The sequence below is a fragment of the Suillus bovinus genome (genome assembly GCF_016758785.1).
Source record: "Suillus bovinus strain UH-Sbo-P2 chromosome Unknown EDB93scaffold_49, whole genome shotgun sequence".
In the NCBI taxonomy this organism is placed as follows: Eukaryota; Fungi; Basidiomycota; class Agaricomycetes; order Boletales; family Suillaceae; genus Suillus; species Suillus bovinus.
This window is the reverse complement of record NW_024542105.1, coordinates 27,767-44,998: the sequence shown is the minus strand read 5'-3', so window position 1 is coordinate 44,998 and position 17,232 is coordinate 27,767. Positions and strand designations below refer to the sequence as shown.

General features: G+C 46.2%; 9 protein-coding genes across 9 annotated transcripts; 4 read left to right on the top strand and 5 right to left on the bottom strand.

Annotated features, from left to right (window-relative positions):
* Positions 1 to 363: 363 nt before the first annotated feature.
* On the top strand, positions 364 to 1,428 carry EDB93DRAFT_1338689 (uncharacterized protein; the record flags this gene model as incomplete). The annotated part of the gene is made up of 4 exons (XM_041455402.1): positions 364 to 531; positions 584 to 643; positions 850 to 966; positions 1,020 to 1,428. The coding sequence occupies 4 exons, from the start codon at positions 364 to 366 to the stop codon at positions 1,059 to 1,061; spliced, it is 387 nt and encodes a 128-aa protein (XP_041305303.1). The 3' UTR covers positions 1,062 to 1,428.
* A 528-nt stretch (positions 1,429 to 1,956) lies between these two features.
* Positions 1,957 to 2,860, top strand: EDB93DRAFT_1295143 (uncharacterized protein; the record flags this gene model as incomplete). The annotated part of the gene is made up of 2 exons (XM_041454609.1): positions 1,957 to 2,307; positions 2,419 to 2,860. Coding segments are annotated over 2 exons (753 nt in total), but the record flags the coding sequence as incomplete, so codon positions are not given.
* An 18-nt stretch (positions 2,861 to 2,878) lies between these two features.
* On the bottom strand, positions 2,879 to 3,447 carry EDB93DRAFT_1252681 (uncharacterized protein; the record flags this gene model as incomplete). The annotated part of the gene is made up of 3 exons (XM_041453319.1): positions 2,879 to 3,038; positions 3,095 to 3,353; positions 3,408 to 3,447. The coding sequence occupies 3 exons, from the start codon at positions 3,445 to 3,447 to the stop codon at positions 2,879 to 2,881; spliced, it is 459 nt and encodes a 152-aa protein (XP_041305301.1).
* A 352-nt stretch (positions 3,448 to 3,799) lies between these two features.
* Positions 3,800 to 6,301, top strand: EDB93DRAFT_1252680 (uncharacterized protein; the record flags this gene model as incomplete). Its single annotated transcript, XM_041453318.1, has 3 exons — positions 3,800 to 4,304; positions 4,359 to 6,221; positions 6,279 to 6,301. The coding sequence occupies 3 exons, from the start codon at positions 3,800 to 3,802 to the stop codon at positions 6,299 to 6,301; spliced, it is 2,391 nt and encodes a 796-aa protein (XP_041305300.1).
* Positions 6,302 to 8,719: 2,418 nt separating this feature from the next.
* On the bottom strand, positions 8,720 to 8,881 carry EDB93DRAFT_1050171 (uncharacterized protein; the record flags this gene model as incomplete). Its single annotated transcript, XM_041444672.1, has 1 exon — positions 8,720 to 8,881. A coding segment is annotated over one exon (162 nt), but the record flags the coding sequence as incomplete, so codon positions are not given.
* A 501-nt stretch (positions 8,882 to 9,382) lies between these two features.
* Positions 9,383 to 9,565, top strand: EDB93DRAFT_1072688 (uncharacterized protein; the record flags this gene model as incomplete). The annotated part of the gene is made up of 1 exon (XM_041444994.1): positions 9,383 to 9,565. A coding segment is annotated over one exon (183 nt), but the record flags the coding sequence as incomplete, so codon positions are not given.
* An 813-nt stretch (positions 9,566 to 10,378) lies between these two features.
* Positions 10,379 to 11,526, bottom strand: EDB93DRAFT_1252678 (uncharacterized protein; the record flags this gene model as incomplete). The annotated part of the gene is made up of 6 exons (XM_041453317.1): positions 10,379 to 10,468; positions 10,520 to 10,658; positions 10,708 to 10,870; positions 10,921 to 10,997; positions 11,108 to 11,239; positions 11,291 to 11,526. 6 exons carry the CDS (start codon positions 11,524 to 11,526, stop codon positions 10,379 to 10,381), a joined length of 837 nt encoding a protein of 278 aa, XP_041305297.1.
* A 1,525-nt stretch (positions 11,527 to 13,051) lies between these two features.
* EDB93DRAFT_1105813 (uncharacterized protein) lies at positions 13,052 to 14,880 on the bottom strand (the record flags this gene model as incomplete). The annotated part of the gene is made up of 9 exons (XM_041447543.1): positions 13,052 to 13,076; positions 13,126 to 13,173; positions 13,385 to 13,449; positions 13,504 to 13,574; positions 13,841 to 14,135; positions 14,255 to 14,326; positions 14,381 to 14,416; positions 14,647 to 14,783; positions 14,841 to 14,880. The coding sequence occupies 9 exons, from the start codon at positions 14,878 to 14,880 to the stop codon at positions 13,052 to 13,054; spliced, it is 789 nt and encodes a 262-aa protein (XP_041305296.1).
* Positions 14,881 to 15,915: 1,035 nt separating this feature from the next.
* On the bottom strand, positions 15,916 to 16,910 carry EDB93DRAFT_1252676 (uncharacterized protein; the record flags this gene model as incomplete). The annotated part of the gene is made up of 3 exons (XM_041453316.1): positions 15,916 to 16,149; positions 16,210 to 16,730; positions 16,778 to 16,910. 3 exons carry the CDS (start codon positions 16,908 to 16,910, stop codon positions 15,916 to 15,918), a joined length of 888 nt encoding a protein of 295 aa, XP_041305295.1.
* Positions 16,911 to 17,232: the final 322 nt, after the last annotated feature.

The window sequence follows — 17,232 nt, the reverse complement described above, 5'->3', positions numbered from 1 at the left end:
AAGAAGAGTGCATAGTGTCCCGATGAATCGATCACCATACACCATATCTATTGTCTTATTTGTTTCGCAGAATGTGGTGACCAGAACAATAAATATAATCTTACGATGTTTTGTATGCCTAGGCTTTTGGGACTCTTTTGTGTCCTCAATTTTGCAGTTACGACATGGAGCGCCCGAAATAATAGCGCTCAGGGGCCTGATCATGAAAACGGATAATGCAGCACCGTCGTCAGGGTAATATACCAGTGACCGCAAAGTCTAAACACAATAATGGTAAACCCACATAAGTAGGATCCAAGCTAAGCCCAAAATTTAAACATCAGAGGACGCCGAATCCCATTATCATGTCTGAAACACCGCACCATGTCCATGCTCGCATTAAGCAAGAAAACATACAAACAGCCAACGATACGAACCTGTTTGACTGACGACGAAATGGAAGATGAGAGTCAGACCAGATTCCAGTTTGACACACCAAAATGCGTAGTACATCCAGTCATCGAGCGATTGATGAATCATGCCAGGCTCAGTGTCAGTTCTAGGTATCGCAAGAGGACTCCACAATGGACTTGGATGTCGCAAGCCAGCCCCCAACAAGGGCCACTCTGCCCTGACAGGGGGGAAAAGCGAGCCGCCAATTCAGGTACATCTAGGTTGCATGATTCAAAGTTAATGGTGTTAGACTTTGTTTGATCAGGTGCTGCCTGACAAGGCATCGCATCAAAGAAGTCGACTACTCAGAGAAACTACGCGAAACTGTGTACAGTCAGGAGGAACTGATTCAGCAATATGCAGACGGTTCGTAGTATTTCAATGACATTGTCAACATCTGACATGTGGCCTCTGTAGCAAGTGGAAAAACAAAAAAATGAACACGAGCAAAACATGAAGGAGATGAAATGGCAATGGGATACAACTCTCAGAGAGCAGCAAGAACAATTAGCAACAGCCCAGGAAGAAATTGAAGTAAGTCCTGCTGCAGCATGTGACCACCAGACATACGCTGATGACTGTGACAGAGGACCCGTGTCCAACAGTTGGCACGAGAACGGGAGCAGTGAGAAGCAGAGCTGTGTGAAACACTAGCCCAGCGTGAGGAAGTGTTGAAGAGAAAGACAAACGAAGAGGTGAGGCGGATAATCCGACATGAAAATGGTGTGATAACAATAAACAGCTTTGAGAGCGCGAGAGTGCGATACTCACGGAGATGGACCAAAGGTTTCAGCAAGAAGTGCTCAAGTTAAAGGCGAGAACATGTTTCGTATATAAATGAAAACATGCTGAAATACTTACCAGGCAGAAAAAGAGAGTGAGCTGGCGAAGATGGAACAGAGATTTTCCAGGTGTCCCAGGTCTCAGGACAAGGATGTAGATATGAACATCCCCATGCCAGGAGATGCAGGACAACCATCTCCATGCGCAAAGCCACGACCAGGTAACTCGTCCTTGGATGCAATTAAGAGAATAAAGAAAACTCGTGGAATAACGCACAGAGTTCGCCTTGTATCGGTAGGATCAGAAGTAAGCGCCCGATGCCATTGATTAAGATTTAAACTTATGTAGTAACGACGGACAGGAAGTGCCTCAACAACATTCTTCCGAAGACAATGGACCACTGCCTTCACAGCACGATACACAGCCTGCTACAGCGATGGAAGATGTGATTGCGAGAGGTGTAGAAGCCGCACTCAGATGTGTTCTAATTGACAAAGAGTTTCCACTCACCAATAAGCACAAGCACAGTCCCTGGAGGAAAAGGGTAGAGGAGAAAGAACTCCGGCAAGAGAAGGTGGCTGAGAAAAGCTATGAAAGAGAATTTATTTTGGTAAGCCAAAACATGGTATGGAAGCTACGACTTACAGTGATATATAGGGAGAAGTGCGACGTCTCTTCAAAGACGTTTTCAGCATTTCTCAAGACAGCGATTTCATGCTCCATGAACCAGCTAGTCATGATGATGTCTGTGCATATGAATACAAAGACGGCCCAGGTCCCAACTGCAACCATATTGCCTTTGATCTTAAAGGCAGCCCCAAAAGCCCCTGGAACGATAAAGTCGTTGGCTTGCTCCTTGAAGAATTGCATAGAAGGGGTGACCAAGAGAGCTGGCCATTCCGAAGATCAGAGGCGTATTTTAAGGAAGTTCTTCAAGACCGCTACAAGCGCCTCTGTACAGTCTGGATGGCTGCACAACCAAAGGTTATAGCAAAGGGTGGACTGGAGACTCCTGCAGAGGTAGAACAAAGGCTAATCATGAAGAAGGATGAGTCTTTGAAAGTGACTCGTCAGACAACGCGTCGAAAAAATGTATGTTTGAGAGCTGTTTACATTATTATTGTTGTTATTATTTGAATACTGATGCCTTCTCAGAAATATAGTCGCAGAGTTACGGTTCTTGACCATCTCGTTAAGTACAAGACTGACGAGGATGAGGAAGACCTCCCGGCCTGGCAGTGGCTTCAGAAACTGGTCAGGACATTAGGAGAAGCCGGCATGAGTTCAGAGGAGAGTGACATCGAAAATGATATCGAAACGGTTCTTCGTGTCAAGAACATGACTTGGCGCCATGTGATCGAATGGGAATTGGATATTATTGATCACCAAAGAATGCTGGATCATGATATTTTCGCGCCTCAAGGTTCAAAGCCGATGAAACGGATACGCTCATCTGGTAATCCGAAGACATCCAGAACAGAAATGGACGGCTTGCCTAAAGCGCTGTACAACGAGGAATGGCTTGCGGGTTTGACAAAACGTCAAATTGAGAGGTTATCTATCTCAGATGAGAAGTTTAATTGGTTGAGAGTCGCGGTAGCATAGTGCTGAACGATGTAATAATGCAGTCGAAGTACAGAAACGCGACCGTCATGTCGACAAATCAAAGCTGAGGTCCTCTGTGTGTGAGGAGAGAGGATGACACGACAGTACAAACCATCGTGTCGGCAACTCCAAAGGCGAAGTCCATCGTCGTGTCGAAGGAGGAGAGGATAAGGGTTGACGCAACAGTGCAGACCATTGCGCCAGTAGAGGTTGAGGTACTATAAGCTAAGTGCATATATCAGTACTGAGTGTAAAGGCTGAATCAATTACTGACCGTCGTGTCGAAGTCCATACAGACCATTGCATCGTCAAATCCCCGTCGAGTCGTCGCCACCAGTCAAAGTCCAGAGACACGACGGTACAGACCGTCATGTCGAAGTCCAGAGACGCGACAGTACAGACCGTCGCATTGAAGTCAAAGTCAAAGTCAAAGTCAAAGTCAAAGGCAAAGTCCACTGTTGTGTCGAACGAGGGGGGGGTAAGGGATGATGCAACAGTACAGACCGTTGCGCCAGTGGAGTAAGTACTATAAGCTATGTGCAAATATCAGTACTAAGTGTAAAGGCCTAGGCTGAATCAGAAAGTACAAACATCCGCAAATAAAGTCACATGCAAAGCAAATCTCATTGTCAATGTCGGTCTCGGTCAACCCAAACTCCATCTATATTTAGGCTCAGCCGTTTGTACTGCTGAGTCTTCTCTTTTCTCTTCGACTCGGACTCTCATTGATCATCACCTAGTGGTCTGTACTGCTAGGCATTGGCGTGTTCTGCGCTACTATCTCTGTGCGGCGTACACTACGTGCAATTTAAACCCCGCTGCAAGGTTTTACCGGCTGTGCACAACTGTTGCTCTCCGCGTTCTCTTAATACTGCAATGGTCTGTACTGTTGCTGTGTTCTCTTGAACCCATTCTCGGCCTTTCACGTGCAATAGTCTGTACTGTTGCAAGCTTTCTTCCATCACCCAGTCCTTTCACTATGGCGCCCATGGTGACTCCCAAGCTCCGCGTATTCACGCATGAAGGGCGAATTTTTATGTCCTTAAATGCATCCTTTCTTCCAGCCACGATCCCTCCTATCCCTCGACCTTGGAATCCTGCACTCGAATTCGATTCTTCGCCCGATAACATCAAAGACGCTCTGACCACCCAGTGGGCTTACGAGACTCGCCCATGGTTTCCCCTCATCGCAACAAGCCCTGATTTTAGTGGAGCTGTCTTTGCATGTCTCAACCATTCACTGTACTCTTTGCCCGTAGAGTCCACACCCGATGGCCACTATATGTTGCGTGGAGACGTTCGGCGAGAATGGGAGAGCCTAGAGCAAAAGTTACTGTGGTGTTTGCAACAGTTAGCAGTGAACATGCACTTTCCTTGGTATGGCCAAGCTCCAAGACCTCCCAAAGACTATGGATACCTGAGGTCCCATACTGATGCAAGGCTTGCAAAGAAGGTCGCCCTGAGATCTCGCGATGCATTTTTAGGTATATTTTTCATCTATATGCGCGCTGATCATGACTGATTGTGTCTGTTTTCAGGGATCTCAGCTCTTTGCACGTATTTCATTATGGCTCGCCGGTATCGACCTCATAATAATTCTGCCTCCTGGACTTCCCTCCTAACAAATGACCCTCGATGTCCTATCCTATCTGCATGGGTGATGGAACTTTCTCGTACATTTGTCGGGGATCTTACAGATGCCGTACCATGCAATGGTATGATCATTAATGGCGCTTATAGTCTGGCCTGGGACACGGACGTGATCATGTTTGAGCACTATAAAGTTCCGATCTGGGTGCATTGGCCTCCTGGTGTTTCCGGCAATAGGATATGGAAGCTCTATTGCCCCTCAGCAGACGATCTCACTAGAGCAACTAGCGCTACCTCAAGCGAACTGCAGAACAACGACGCTTGGGGCATTCAGTCCCATTCTCATTCTTGGCTTGCCCAGCCCAATGACATATGTGACCCTGAGTCGAGCCAGCCAGCACCGTTGTCCACTCAACCTCAACAAGACCTCTCTCGTTTTCCCCTTCCCCATAAAAATAGTGGGCAGAGACATGGCGAAGATTGGCAGGCGTTTTTTGCTCGCAAAGCCTTGCAGAACGCGAAGAAGGAGGAGAAGGAGACCCCATCTGAACGACAGGCTCGTCTGAGTCATCAACGTTCGGCCGAGAATCACAGCCTTCCTGGCAAGTCCAGTAGGATGTGGGTGTTCGAATGGCAACCCCAAGACGATTATAATGATTTCATGTTGCGCACTCACATCACGAAGGCTAGGGTTGAGGAGGTCTGGGGAGACTACAATAAGTTCACCAGGGTCTTTGATTCTTTTTCCAATCAATGGGACTTGTGTCTCGCACTCAACCCCACTAGCATCCCTGATGGTGATGATCGCGAGGATGACGATGATATCATGCCTTCTCTCCCCGTAGCTTCCCCTTCCGAGGTTCCGCCTCCACCCCCTTCCAGTTTTGCCAATGATATATACACATACTTCGGGAGCGGTGTTTCACTTTCTTCAAGACATACACACATCGAAGGATTCGTTCCTGTATTGCATTATTACTTCGGATATCGAAGCACTGCCCCTACCTCTGCTCCCACCATATCATTCCTACCAGCGAATGAGTGGATTAAAACGGCCAAATGGGATCAGCTTCGCAAACTTCTTGGTGATTCATCGGCAGAAACGGGTTCGATCACGGAGCCACAACGTCAATGCATCACGAAGTTCATTGCATGTTTTGTCAACATGAAAGAGTCTGACTTGAACACAATCCCACCTGACCTTTGGGATCTTGGACCCCTCCCATCTCTACAAATTTCACATCCTTATATTCGTATCTCGCGTGTGCAGCTGTCGCAATGTCGGTATTATATTATCGAGCCCCGCAAGTCCCCAAATCTTGTATTCTGGACTCTGGCTGTCCTCAACCCCATCACTGCTGTTATGTGTTTGCGCCGTGATTGGGGCTCAGACATGAGGCAGATTGCCTTAACTTTGCTTCAAAGAGGCATTGGATTCAGGACCTTACAGAACATGAGTGTCGCGCCCCACTATTGTTGCCCCCTTTCTGAACTTCGTACCTACACGTTAGGGCATCGACAGCCCCCTTTCAATCCCCTATACGCTGATTATATCATATATGAGCAGCTCCGCCACGAGTTCATGAATCGTCCCCAGGCGAGGGCTGCATTCCTGCATGGAGGACTCATATGGCGTTTGGCCTTGCACAGCCTTGGTTTCAACCACCTTCCGTCTGTCCTCGACGGTATTTCAACAGAAGCTGTTCCATTTGGCAAGCAATTGATTGGCGATGGCGATCAGACTTACTATGATGATGGGTTGTCAGAGGAGGAAATTGATTTCATGTGTGGAACGTACTACATAGACCACCGTAAGTTTTACAGGTCAGTTCAGTCCCATCAGTAGTACTAACAGTCGCACTTTCTAGGTGATGGTCCAGAGATAGTTTGATGGTGGCCTTGGCCCAATGCTTGGAACACGTTGGGCTTAAATGTTGGTTTTTGGTCGGCTCGCTGCGAAGATTGGTTCCAAGGACATCTTGGCAATCTTCGAGAAGGGGTTTCTCGTATGCGACATTCGCTCACCAAGGACGCCAATGGTCCAATGACCTCCACATAATGGAAGCGCTCCCTCAAATTTCAACCTGCTACTAACAAGATCATGTGCAACGTTTCGGCAGTGAGCTACGATTTCATGACAAGAGCTTCAAGTAAGAGTTCCCTCACTCCTTTTTCATTCATACTTACAAGTTTTGCGTAGCTTGGACTCAGACATAGTTTTACCATACCATACTTGTATGATAATGAGACATTAATTTTAGTCAGATCGCCATTTGTCCTTCATGAGTGGGCGACGATTGAGTGATGAGCGGGCGATGATCAGGCGATTTATTTTGTCCGAAGGCGAAACTTGAAGTTTGGCCATCACATTTTGCTGCCAGTGTAAATTTCAAATTTTGTGTAGCCCCTTATTGTTCGACAAAACTTAAAACATTGGCAAGCATATCAAACTTCAAGTTTCGTACGAAGTTGTATGCAATAATTAAACTTAAAATTCAAGCAGACGCCGGAAATCAGATTATATTTCTTGTTTAAGTTGATGTATAGTCAGTGACAACATGGCCATGGATATTTCATATCTTGATTGTCGTCCAAAACAATGATTAATTTTGAAGTTATATGTCCCTCTTTATGTCAATTCAAACTTCAAATATTTTCTTCACATTTCGTACAACATGTAAACCTATCCTAAATATTGACAACCCCAATGTGTGTGTGAGCAAAAATACATAGTTGTAGTGTCTTTTAACTTTGACACCATCACTTTTAGATTTGTAATGATGGTACATAATATATGAATTGTGAATCCGTGCAAATAAGCTTTGCCTTTGCAGATCGCCAACATCATGTGTGCCGCGTCACAGCATCATCACTCCAAGTGTTTTTTCGCACTTTAGGAGGAACTCGCTGTCTGTTGATTTGGGACCCTAGTCATTCAGTTTCCTGATGTCGTGATGGTATTATTGATTGGCACAGTCAGGTGGCTCTACTCGACCATCTACAGTATCATCGGTGGGCCTTTGAATTCGCGACGTCTTCTCATTGTGCTCATCTCACAGGTTCATATTTTTGTCCTGTGATTGGCATGACGACTAACAAATACAGAGATCATTATGACCACACTGTCTTTCCTGAATTTGGCCTATGAGCTAACGACAAGTTGACCTATGTTCTACTTCGAGTCACTGCACAACCTTCTGTGACTGTGAGTATGTAATGTTCATAGTATATATTTCAATTCAGAATACGTGCAAAGACGCATCACCTTTCCACAGCAACTAGGGAGTATTTACGAGTGAGTGACAGTTGAATCATATCTTGCTTCGAGTCTCTACCCAACTTTCTGCGAGCATCTAATGACTGGCAGGTGTGGTTAAATTGCGCCTCCATCCCAAGAAGTTGCGGTTTGACTCCGATGCTATATTTCTATGGTATAGTACCTTGGCTCCAGTTTTGACAATAGTGGCCGATGGCTTACCTCGCTATCTCACTTACCGTTCACTGATACAATATGGGGTTTGTCGCAGACACTATGATTTAGCGTTCTTTACGCGCCACATGGCAATTCTGGATGGATGTATTCGGGATCTCGCGAGGTGAGAATCCTCCATCCAACGATGACCTTGCCGTTTGGCACTGACATCTATGTGTGATAGCCTATTATCATGAAAATAGAGAATACGAATGTGACAAAGGTCACTGTCTTACTTGATGGACTCAGGGTATCGAACACAATGAGAGGAATCTAAAAATTGTACTTTGAATTGCTAGTATCTAATGACAGGAAGATGATGTGTGTTGTGTTACATATCATCGTGTTTCTGTATTTGTGTGCCCTGAAGAGGGATATTGTATACGTGTATTTGAGATATTGGTGGTACAACTCCTCCATCTGACGGAGAAATTGCTGTTTGGCGCCATCATATATCGGTGATGGCCTATACACCACTGTCTCAAAAAGTTGTAGCTGTGGCATCCTGTATGGTGTTCTGGAGATCAGTCATTAACTGCAAAACCTTGTGCTCCAGAAGATCCATTTCATGAGTATCCTTATTACACATAGCAGATTCAAAATATCATATGACATTGGAGCAAATATTAAGAATTGTAAGGATGTCACAGGTTGCTTGTAATGAATAATGATGGTAAGGTACTATGGCGAGTCGAGAACAGCATCAGCGCGTGCTGCCCTTTGCCTTGTAAGAGCATTTACAGACATATTATTATTTGCTGCTTGGCTCAGTTCGTCATGGCGGCTCCTTCCAAAAACTTTCCTAGACGACCGGTTCAATTCAGGCTTGCTGGTATAGCCAATAGTGCACCTAGTCCACCACTCTAGGAGCTTGTCTACCCTGTGCCGAGCTTCTCGACCGGGAGGCTGTTCGAAGAAATCTACAATGGTCCGCCAGAATTGGACATAGTCAAAGTCCCCGTCAACAGTCCGCCAGGATGTGACCGAAGAGAGCCCAAATCAGACCTGTGTTGGATTTAGATTATTTAGATTTCCTTATTGAGTTTCGACTCGGAATGAGCCAATTGTGGCTTAAACTTTATTTTGCCGTGATTACATACAGTAGCGATATTTTTGTATACCTTACGCGTTTGCAACAAATTCACTGTGCTACCTGCTGCCGAAAATTTTATACAAACATGTCACACAAACAGGCAGAGCTCCCTGTGGTCATATCTCGGAGCTATTTGGTGATTCCATCACCAGCAGAAGTCTCGGAATCAACGGTTCTGGGCTTATTCATTAATACTCGTGCTTCTTTTGCTTCTATTACCTCATGTTCCTGGCGCCATCACCATGACTGACAACTTGGACCGCATTTCGCGCTTCCCGCTTCTTGGAGATACCAATTATGGCGAGTGGTCTATCTGAATGGAGGCAGAGCTTATCCAAAAGGGTTTATGGGATATGGTGTTTGCTGAGGTGGATGTGGATGGAAAGACAGATGACGAGGTGAAGGCAGAGTTGCAGAAGTTGCTGGTTAGGAGGTCAGTGAAGAAGATGGCAGAGGTGAGGGCAGAAATCATCCTTCGCGTTGAGTGTGACCAGCTTGCTCATATGCGTGATCACAATCCCAAGGTCATCTGGGAGACGCTCGCCCAAGTCCATCGTGCACGTGGCCTAGGTACCAGGATGGCATTGTGACGGAAGTTGTTGACAGTGACTAAAGGTACGGGAGAGGCTATGTCTGCCTGGATTAGTCGTGTCAAGGGTATGGCTCTGGATTTGGAGGATATTGATGTTACTGTGGACGATGAAGACCGGATTCTTGCGCTTACGACTGGACTCGACAAATCATATGACTCATTTGTCATCTCACTCGACTCAACAGCCACTGCAGATCTTACTTTCGATCATGTGCTCAACCGCTTACTCAATGAAGACATTCGGTGAGGCAGCGGCGCTACTGAGGAGGTGCGCACTGCATTAGTCAGCTCGGCTCAAGGGCGCGGACCTAGTGTCTGCTTTCGGTGTGGGAAAGAAGGACACATTCGGGTGTTCTGCAATGAGACCCCAATTCGTGGGAAAGGCGCTGAGAGGGCCGCAACAGTGGCAGAGCAAACTTTTGCATTTTAATTTCAGGGGGTGCATTTTATTTTCATTTACTATTCTGTTCAAGTCTTCACTCGAGGGGATGTGTTGGATTTAGATTATTTAGATTTCCTTATCGAGTTTCGACTTGGAACGAGCCGATTGTGGCTTAAACTTTATTTCGCCGTGATTACATACAGTAGCGATATTTTTGTATACCTTACGCGTTTGCAACAAATTCACCGTGCTACCTGCTGCCGAAAATTCTATAACCTGTCAAATTGATCATTAGATACCATCAGACTTACTAACTCTATGACCCACTTGGCAAATTATGTACGTGATTGACCGAGGGGTAACTTTCTCCATCTTAATGATCTGCGCTACATGCTTCTTGACCTTGATTGTGTTGAATGATTTCCTGCCTCATCTATTGTTTTGAATGACATCCGCCCCATTGCCGTCGCCTTCGACATCTTTAGCTGAGGAAGGTGATGTAAATACTGCTTTATAGGCCTAGAAAACCAGTGAAATAAACTCCAGGCTACTCAGGCTGCTGGACCGCACCTGCAGAAGCAATTTACCCTTAAAGAGTCCCTCTTCCAGATCATCAGGTTTCGCAGTGTACTTTTTATATAAGAATGCCGGAAAGGAGAGATCGGTCACGATGTAGCCATCTGCACGATCCCAAATGCCTGCCTTTACACTGGTGATATGTGAGTGATTTTGTTCTGGATTATGAAAGTTCCACTTACTCTGGATTGTTCCAATCAAGTTCCGAAGGGCAAAGTAAGCTACCGCATGCATCGTTGGTAAACCCACGGGCATGCTTGTCATCCGGATCGACTGGGGGATCGGGCTTGAATTCATGGTTGACCCACTCGGAAATGAGGACTTTCAGTTTGGATGTATCGTCCCCTCAAGCAGCGTCAGCCCCTTGACGAAGCTGAAAAAAAGTTGAGTCAAACCAAGGCAATAACTGACATTGTGAAAATCAACCATCTTTAGCATTTCAGCGTATTCTTCGTACTCCTGCTCCATAGCTCTTTAATGAAACCACCGGAGGGTGTGCGTGAGTGTGAAGTAGCCTATTTGCAACCGATCTTGACTACACCAAATCATGAGTAGCGTCTACAAACCTAGGGAATGTCTTACTTGCAGGTGGTTTCAGCATCCTCTTCAACGTCATGCCTTTGGTCATTTTCAGTAATTAGATCCTCAAGGCTATCAAATAGGGCCACAACATGCCTGATTGCTCGTCCTTGAGCCACAAAATAGTTTGATTGCCTGTATTATGATAGTGAGAAGCCAAACTTAATAATGCAAGGGTGGTTATACCTTTCTTTGATGGTGCGACCAGATTCAAGAGCCACGAGTTTCTCCTCCAGTTGCGCAATTCTGCGTCTCTGTTGAGCCTGCACAGCCATATCTGCATGATCATTACTGCCCTCAGCCTGCTGAGGTTCGATGCTTGACGCGGTGTGCTCAACCTGCCAATGGTCGACGTGTGACACGCTGTCCAAACCCCCAGCTGATTCATCCATGGGCAACGTGTCACCCTCGGCATTCGACATGGAGGCGGGGATAGGTGAGAACGGCAAAAATGATTGAAGGGACCACTCAAGGGAGTATTGTGAGATGAGGGGACCGACAGCCAACAAGCTTGGGTCTTATATGCTGGTCGGTGCACATAAGTGAGTACCTATTTGGGAGAACAGCAAATGACAATATATAATGACAATATATAATTCGCTTGAAGGATGCCCTCTTTTGAGCATTAATGTTAGCTGTGATATCAGAGGTTCCTCATGTACCATGATCTCATAGAGGGCCGCCACGTTCAAGCCCAGCATTCATGAAAGGCCTAGTATCACGTTGTATCAAAAACACGTCGAAAAATGACGGAGGAACTGAGGCCCTTTTGTGAGCAGTCATATCCACAACTGAAAAATATCTCAGAACCTAGCTTGATTTCTGCGCGCTCGAACCTTGAGGACCAGAATGAACGTGAGATACGGTGGCCATGAGCCTATGTGACAACTCTGATCGAATGAGATAAAGCTTTCAAAGTTGCATAAGAGCTTACCTGGCACGTCTCCAACAACTCAAGTCATGGAAAATCTGCACTGCAGAAGCATCGCACATTTCGAAGTCTGCCGTGTGCGATACTAGTAGTAGCCGCGGCGTGCATGCATACTTCGTCCTTGGCTCCTTTAAGAATGATAAACTTCAGTCTGCAAAGACGTTCTTTCAACTGTGCCAAGTTAGCTGGTATACATGTCAATCCCATCGGCATTGTATAAGATGGATGAGAGCGCACCAAAGTCCGCCACGCTCTCGGAGTCTCAGACTCTCATATGAATAGATAGTATATGCCAGGAACATCTTTGCGTCACTTTCGTTAAAGGGAGATTCTGGGTCGGGTGAGCCAGAAAGTCTAGGAGAAGCAAAGGTACTGAGAGGGTGATCCGGATGCAGGGAACATCCTCGCTGTTCCTAGAAGACTGTGCCAGTGCATGATCGATAGTATGGCAGCAGCTAACTAAGGAGAAATGTAGTCATAAAGAAAAGTCATGGAGAAGGAAATGCACCAAACCATCCCCCATACGTCGATCTACTCGGAGCTCTCGTTGGTGGGATCCATAGTTGAAGTCAATCATCATCGTGCTATCATGATGTACTCAGCTCGGGACATTTATTGTCCTGCTCTGCACATCAATTGTCAATGGGAGACTGACCTTTTCCTGAAACAGTGTGTGCAATGAAGAGTTTGATCTTGAGTACTGGGATTGATAGCGGTACTAGCAGAGTCCAGTCGGACATAGTACTCAGAGGGTGGTATTGAATGTCCGAAAAGGGATACAAGCAAACGATGACAACGCAAAAAAAAAAATCAGTCACGTGCGTCGATAACAGAACGTGTTTGATACACATTTGAGATACATGTAAGGGGTAGATGTAGTTACTGTACACTAATCATGATAATTGTGATGCGGCTGTTTCTATGGCTCCTGTGTGCTTGGTATGAGTATAGTACAATCATTATGAACATGTAGGTAGTGGTAGTAGTCTTGAGATCTTTAAGTCATAGACAGCGCGTCAGTGATTTGTTCTCTCATAGTATCTGTGTGAAAATTAAGATAGCTTGACCTTCAGTATAGACAAAGACATACCCTGCTTCCGACCGAGGTAATACGGTTGGCGAAACGCACACAACTACCCTGAGATTGCGCAAAGTCGCCTGAGTGCCAACGCATAAGTGCGTAAGGCCGCGTCTTGTGGTAGCGAACACGCTGTTCACGTGGGGGTTGACCAATGAAACACCCGGGTTATTGGTAGGTGTTGTTGGACTCATCACGCCGTGGAGGAAATTGCGCTGGCACTTCATCATGTTAGCAAATAAAAAACGCCAACGAGTTAACAAATACTTACCGCAATGCGATCTTCTGCTCGTCTGCGAGTGCCGATACTTGATGAGAAAAGAGTTTGTGCCATATCTGTTTGAAAAGATTATCCAACATTAGATCGCTGGGAAAAGTGGTTGGACTTACAAGGTCTATCATTTGGTCATGGTGATGGAGATGATTAACAATGTAGTAGTAATTGTCCAGAACCACAAAGTCTGGTGAAGTTCACAAACACAAGTGAACAAAGTGCACCCCAAAATCAGTCAATCCACAAGTTGAATGAAGCGCCGGAGCAGGTTCAAATTCGCAAGGAAAATAAACACATTGAAAATATATCTGTAAAATATGATTTTAAGTCAGTTTCTGCGAAGAGACAAAACGATGCAAACTGACCTAGTGTAAAATTCTGTCCTCCTCCATTCTCCAATCATCATAGTTCTGCCATTAGTCGGAAATTTTGAGTTTTACTCAAATCACACACCAGGGTGAGCCTTCTTCGCTGAAAAATTGTCCTCCAGCTCCTGATAGTCCTTCAAGTTGTAATGACTTGGAGGACCACCAAATTCGCCCCACCATGCTGCTGCAGCGGCCATTCCCAACACCACAAATATCATGCGCAAACACCCAGCACACGTCAGCAACTGCTGGCATGGTTCAGGCAAACATAGTAGATGATGGACGAACAAACCACCCATTGCCTCGTTTGCAGCGGCTGTCTTGAGATCACCAGGGTGAACCTTCTTTGCTGAAAAATTGCCCTCCAGCTCCCAATAGTCCTTGTAATGACTTCAAGTTGGAGGGCTACCAAATTTGCCCCACCATCATGCTTCTGCGCCCATTCCCAACACCACGAATACCATGCGCAAACGCCCAGCACATGTCAGCAACTGCTGACATGGCTCAGAGGAATACGGATGATGGATGAGCGCAGGAGAAGGGAAGAAGATGAGAAGATGGACGAGACAAGCTGGAAGATGTAGAGTCATGTGTAAAAAATATAAATTGCTTTAAAAAAACGCACCATGGAAATGAGGACAAGTGAGAATGAGAATGAGAGCTGCAGGCGTCGAAAATGGGTGAACATCGAGCGAGCATGGAGAATGAGCAAACATCAAGATTTGAGAATGAGTCGGATGATTTGCGAGTGATGAGAATGAGCTAACATGAGCTCAGTGAACAAGCGGATGTCGAAAAGCCTGAGCAGACGTCAAGAAGAATGAGCGCCTAGTACTACTAGTGGTCACAGTAATAAACTCACCGAGAAAAGCCTTTAAGGCATAGACACACAATTATAAACCAAGTAGTGACATGTTCAGCTGCAGTATGGCAGTAGCCAGTGTCCAAAATTGACCTACTACTGGCAGGCCCACTGGCAAGCCTTGTGCGGCCGCCGCAGACCGTGACTTGAGCAGGCTTGAGACTCGCTGTCAGTTGAAGATGATGATTATGCTGCAAATCAGCATAGTCGCGGTGAAACTCACCATGAGTGTTTAGCAAGCCTATCAAAGCCGTCTGAATCATTCTTCCAGCCTCACCACCACGGCCATGCCAGTGTGACTTGCAGGCTGACCGGCGTACAGTGACTTTCAAAGGATGCCGTGCAAATTATGCCAGTGAGTCACGTGCTCGAAGAAGCCTGATCATGCATCTCATCATTGCGTAGTGTTACTGTAGTAGTAAGTACAAGCCTGAAGGCCTCAGGCTAACCGGTCAGACGAGGTAATAAATCCCAGGCACTACTTATAATACTACCTCTTCATGTAGTGAGTACTAGTAGTAGTTCTAGCAGGTGTTACGACTTGGATGGTATCTGTTGGCGACGCTCAAACAGAGCTTGTGTCGTCAACGGTCTGTGGACGTCCTTGGGCTAGCCCAAGGTTAGGGGTCGTACTTGGCGTGTCTTCGGCAAGTACGATTTGACGCCTATGTCCAAATCGGGTAGCTTATGTCACGCGGATGCGAGACGATAAGCTAAATCGGCCTGGGCTTACGACACCCGAAGGTTAATCGTAAGGATCGTCGTTAATTAGAAGGACAGAGGTCCGACTAGTTAACAGGGGCTTTGTTCGTCGACGAAGTCGATGAGCAAAGGTCGAGACTATAGGCTTATCCGCGAAGAGCAGATAAGAAGATAGAATATAGACTGCTGGCGAGGCAGAAGGATCACTCTGGTGAGAGTAGGAGGTCAAGAACCAAGTAGATTCAAGTTGGGGAATATGGTACATGGTAGCGAGTTTATATAGAGGACAGGAGACGTATTAGTGGATGATAACTCGTACTACCGGGAGAGGCAATCGGTAAAGGGTAAGACCATAATAGGAAGACACGTTCGATCTAGGTAGAACGTGCTGGATAAGAAAGTGAGTCAAAGATCAGAATGAGAAGTGAAACACGCAGGGGCACGATCGTGCAACTGCGGATCTAAGTATAAGTCGCATGTGCGACTGCGCACCGAGTCAGAGATCAAGAAAGGAAAAGCAGGGCAAAGGGGATGCGTCATGCATCGTGTCATAGGTTACCATCCAGATGGTAAGGGCAAGGGGACTGTCCGCAGGATCAGTCAGGTGGTGAAACGGAGCATGGGTATGCTTCGTCAGCGAAAGGATCCGGCCAAATGTACTGGCTTTGCTGAAGCGACAGGTAGAGGGCGAAAGGGAATGCGAGGATGACGAGGATGACAAGGGCAAGGTCGGGGTAAGGGTATGATGCGAGGGCTGATACGAGGAGGATCAGGAGAAAAATAGTAGGGGCCCAAGCGTCTAGATGTTCTTGTAACAGCAGGTGGTAGTACTACGCATATCATCACAGTGATGCCACATCAATTAGCCTTTTGAAGGTATAGTTTTTTACATCTAAGCATCGCTTTCCTAAGACACTGTCCTTCTCGATGACGTCAGTAATGTGCTTCATCGATATGTCGTACATAAATCTGAAAGCTTTGCTTGTGAAGAGGATTGTACGATTCAACTTTCCGGAAGAAAGTCGCAATAACACGCAGTAGACTGCAGCTACAGCCGTGCAGTACAGGTTATCGAGGTCAGTGACATTGAGCAGGTATTTGAGTTTCCACACTATGCCAAGAACCATGTCTAGAATTGCATTGTGTTCGAACACCATCCATTGGCCGGTCGTCTCATCCTTCTTGTAAATGAATTTGAGAGGCCACATTGCGTCATTGATGAGGGCTCCAATTTTGCCTTGCCTCGATTTTACTTCCAATATATTGGACCAAAGCGAGGGACATAGATCGTAGCCTCGATCAATGACGATGGACGCTACCTCATCAGCAGTCTCCATTATAAGGTCGAATGGCACTGAGAGCTGTGTGTCCAATGATCCCGCATTTTTTGCCGCCCACTGTCGACTAAAATCTGTTGACCTACATCAACCCTTTCTCCAACTTCGAGATGTGACTTACCTTTAAGCTCATCTTTCACCGACTTGGCTGAGTTAGACCGAAGAGCCTGAATGTGAACCCTTTCTAAGCATTCTTGAACTGCATCTGCTAGCGCAACCTGAATCCAGTCCTCCCTCTCCAAAGGCATCATCATTGTGCATTTGTTGACTGCATCGCTGAGAAGCCGCTCCTCTGCAACCAGAAAGAATTCTTTGTGTATTGGGAGAGCATGTTGATACTCAAGAAGGGGAAGGTCGACAATAGATGGACATCATGTCGTGCCTTCTTCGGATGCCAGATCAATTTGGGTATGAGTTTTAGAGACTAGCAAAGGTGGCTGCATAGAGCCACCGTGACTGGGGAGCGGACCTGAGTGTGTTGCAGAAGGCGCTGTCTATTTCACTGTGAACACTCTCATGTTCGTTTATAATTGAGAGCACCTACCCGGGGGGCTCTGAACCCTTTTTGTCGCTGAC